Here is a 4,111-nt window from a genome sequence, read left to right as displayed (position 1 = left end):
GGGGGGGGGGGGGGGGGGGTGCATCTTCAATTTCAAGAACCCCTATTTTACACCCCCAAACAAAAAAGAACCCCTATTTTACACCCCCAAACAAAATAGAACCCCTTTTTTACACCCCAAACAAACAAAAAAAAAGAACCCCCTCTTGCACCCAAAAAGATCTTTTTTTTTTTAAAAAAAAACAGTAAAAAAGAACCCCCTTTTGCACCCAAACAGATCAAAAAAATAAACAATCCCTTTTTGCACCCAAAAAGATCAATTTTTTTTCTTCTTGATGAATTCAGACAAAGAAAATAAAGTTACCTTAATTTCTCTGAAAGGGATTAGCAGACTTTGTTCCAACTTTGAGTCTAGACCAAGAAGCCTAGCTGCCAGCTTAAAATTTCTATTAGTTGCTGCTAAAGCATTCATGATTTCTCCAAAAAGAGTACCTAAAAATTATCCAAAAATAACAAAATTAAGGAGAAAAAAAAATATCAAAATCAATCAAAGATCAGATTTTTAACAAGAAAAAAAGGGTCAATCAAGAAGTATTTATACTTGATTTTCAGCTAGATCTCAGTAGACATAAATATTTATTTAATTTTCCATGTGGAAAAAATGGACAGCTTATTACTACTATAATTTTCAAACATTTGTGTCATCAGCACGTCTTAATTCTTATCCAATTTTTTTCTTACCAAAAAAATTAATAATCAAGAAGTCAATAATCAGAGGCTGCAGCAAATTGATCAAGAAAAAATATTGAACATGGAGAATTATAATATAATTAGGCTAATATATATATAGTATAGTGTATAGTTTATAATACTCAATTTGTCAGGATGATTATCTGCCCACCGTCAACTATTAATTAAAAAAAGTAATACAACATGCACATTGAGTAATGACTCCTCTTCCATTTTTGCATTTTCGAGTCTTTTTCCTTTTCTCCTCTGCGATGATTGACTTTCTTTATTCGAAATACGTTATCAGTGTAATTTAACATGTTATAAAAAGAATGATATATTTACAGTCTTATTTTTGACTTGTTATAATATATTACTATTTGATATAACAAAAACAACATCTATATATTTGGTCTGGGATCTAAAAAAAGTGATATGTATACGATCTTGTTTCTATTTCTGATAAATTATTGATAAATATATTATTTTATTATGTGAATTCTAATTAAATTAAGTTAGTTGTAGTTATCTTCTAAAAGAATTTGATTGTGTAAACTTTATTTATTTAAATTTTATAGATTGATGATGTACACTTTATAGAATTTTGAATCATATGTTCTTGCTATAGGGCTTATAATTTATTATTATTATGTTAACAAACCAAAAGAAAAAGGATTTTAGTGACATACTCTAAAAAGTTATGGTTAATGTTACCTTTTCTATTTCACTTTATCAAGTGGTCTTTCTTTTTCTTGTTAGATGACTACGAAATAAGATGACGATCATTATTCTTAGTTTTTGGTTAATTTATATTCATGTTAGAAGATTTATTTCGCCATGCCTAAAAAGGAGAGAAGGAAAACTAATCGTTCATCCTTCTCAAACCTTTGTTATACGAGTTATATAACTAATAATTGATATTTTTGTATTATTATATTAGGTTTTTAGTGAATAGATAAAGTTATCTATTATTGTAGGGCAATTCAAATTTGAGTTTCTAAATGAACCCTACACCAATTGAGTACACAATTTTTAGGTGCAAGTGGAAGCTAAATTTGACCCCAAAATAAAGGAGAAGCCATTTCAAACTTGAAGTTTATATGGTTAAAGGGCAATAGAAAGACCATATTTTTATGTAATAATTTAAAATACAACATGTAAAGGGTAAAGCTAAAAATAAAAAATAAAAATTCTGTGTGCTTTTTCTTTATTTATCCATTTTCTTATACTACTCTTATTATAATTATCCATATGTATGCTAACAGTGTAAATTTTTTTTATACTATATATGCATTTTAACGTATTAATGTGTTTTAGTACGTAACTTGCTAATTTTTTTTTGCTATTTATGAACAATTATTTATTTAAATTTATTTTTTTAAATAGATGACCTGATAATATAGATATATATCATAATCATTCCTACATAGGACAAGAAAAAAAGCATGTCTTAAGGTAGAACTATACTAATAATATAATAGAAAGCATAAATAAAGGAATTAAGCATCACATATATTTTTGGAAAGTAGAGATAAATATGTTTATGAACTATCAAATCATGAAAACAAGAAATTAACTAATTAATTTGAAAAAAATAATTCGAGACAACCTTAATGTACCTCAAAAAGGAAGAAGAGAAGCCAAATGAATTATGCACTAGATATATGCAATTACTCCTTTTAAGTTCTAAACTCCAATTTGTATCAATTTATATCCATGAAAAAGAATAAACATAGAATCAGATTCAATATAATCCCATCACACTATTAATTCTATGAATGGATAGTGGCCAAAAATATTCACATCATTATATTATTTAATCATAAGATAGTTACAACTTATAAATGTTAATTAGTAACGTGATAAAAATAATAATCCCATTAAATATACGTATAGTTTAAGTCCTCTTGAGGATCACTTCTTTTTTTGGGTTGGGGTGGTGCCCTCTTGAAAATAAATTATTCTAAACAAGATGAAGCTACATATATACAATATTAACAACTGGTTCATATGAACCCACTAACTTCTGGTTTTTATATATCCTATATTCATATTTAGAAAATTCATTAATTAAATATAAATATTTAATTACGAATATAGTAGTAGTTAATACAAGCTATAGATCCGATAATATTAACTAGCTAAGAAAATTCAGAACCTCATAAATTTTAACACTCCCAACTCTACCTTTAAGGAGTGAAACTAGTGTTTCAAAGCACAAATTTAACCGAACTCAATAACTTTCACTCGCCGTCTAACTTACTTATATTCTACATGAATATGAATATGTGCTCGTGTGTTACATATGACATATTGATACTTATATATATATTTAATAATAAACGAATAACATCAGCATCAGTACTATACTATAAAAATTAAATTCATAGAAGAATCTAGGGTTTCATCATCATATTCCATTAACACCCAAAAATAAAAATTGTTTCATAAAGAGGGAAAAATAAAAAGAATAATATCCCTATCAAACGTGGAACCAAATATCCTTTTGTCCTCACGAATAACACTAACATTATGTGAATCCGATTCAATTCCCATGTATGTTTCACCTTTTTTATAAATATTAGCTATACTTTGTTCATATAGAATTTTCCTTATTATTAGTAATCTAATGCTAAATAGTTAATTCCAGCCCTATGAGCCTGTTCACATTATCGATCTAAAATTTAAATTAAGGAGAAGAATTGTCGAAGGTCAATCAGAAGCTACGAACATCTTACAATTACAATGACATTGCTGTTGTTGTTTTTATTGATATTGATTACGTTGTTCTTATAACATGTCTGATTTGATGAGTCCAGAGCCTAAAGGGCAAAAAAAATGATCAAAAATTCCAAAAGGGCACATCACTTTTTATTTTAGCCAAAAGGGCAAAATCGCTGCGTTTTCCTCTGACAAAATGATAAAATCGCTGCCCTAGCAGCGATTTCGTCTAAAAAAAAATTTTATTTTTTTTTATTAAAAATCGCTGCCACAGCAGCGATTTTGTAGAGTCCGGAGCCTAAAGGGCAAAAAAAATGGTCAAAAATTCCAAAAGGGCACATCACTTTTTATTTTAGCCAAAAGGGCAAAATCGCTGCGTTTTCCTCTGACAAAATGATAAAATCGCTGCCCTAGCAGCGATTTCGTCTAAAAAAAAATTTTATTTTTTTTAATTAAAAACCGCTGCCACAGCAGCGATTTTGTAAAAAAATTTTTTTTTTTTTTAAAATTAAAAATCACTGCTTTTTTTTCTTTAAAAAAACTAAAACAACACATCAAAAAAAAAATTAACCAAAAGGGCTTCTGACAAAACAAAGAATATACATCTCATGTACACAAAACAATGCTTCACTACTGTGGATATACATCTCATGTACATAAAAGAATATTAAATTCAGAAAAAAACTTTTTTTTTAAAATTCTTAACCAAATTCGCTGCTATA

The 4,111-nt window shown here is 27.7% G+C and overlaps 1 protein-coding gene across 6 annotated transcripts in view; it reads right to left on the bottom strand.

Moving 5' to 3' along the window:
• Positions 1–2,349, bottom strand: part of LOC102585678 (glutamate dehydrogenase) — a 5,825-nt gene extending 3,476 nt beyond the window's left edge. The window contains exons 1-2 of one of the 6 annotated variants that reach the window (XM_015302891.1): positions 2,288–2,349; positions 304–431 (exon numbers count right to left, since the gene is read on the bottom strand). In XM_015302891.1, coding sequence (XP_015158377.1) covers positions 304–411 — 108 coding nt within the window. In that variant the 5' untranslated portion in view covers positions 412–431; positions 2,288–2,349. Of the gene's footprint in view, positions 1–303; positions 439–540; positions 631–680; positions 761–2,277 lie in introns of those variants that run through there. The other 5 variants (XM_015302890.1, XM_015302893.1, XM_015302892.1 and 2 more) reach the window with 5 other exon arrangements.
• Positions 2,350–4,111: the final 1,762 nt, after the last annotated feature.

This window comes from Solanum tuberosum, unplaced genomic scaffold, assembly GCF_000226075.1.
Source record: "Solanum tuberosum cultivar DM 1-3 516 R44 unplaced genomic scaffold, SolTub_3.0 scf00379, whole genome shotgun sequence".
Taxonomy (NCBI): Eukaryota; Viridiplantae; Streptophyta; class Magnoliopsida; order Solanales; family Solanaceae; genus Solanum; species Solanum tuberosum.
This window is presented reverse-complemented; position numbering and strand designations above follow the sequence as displayed.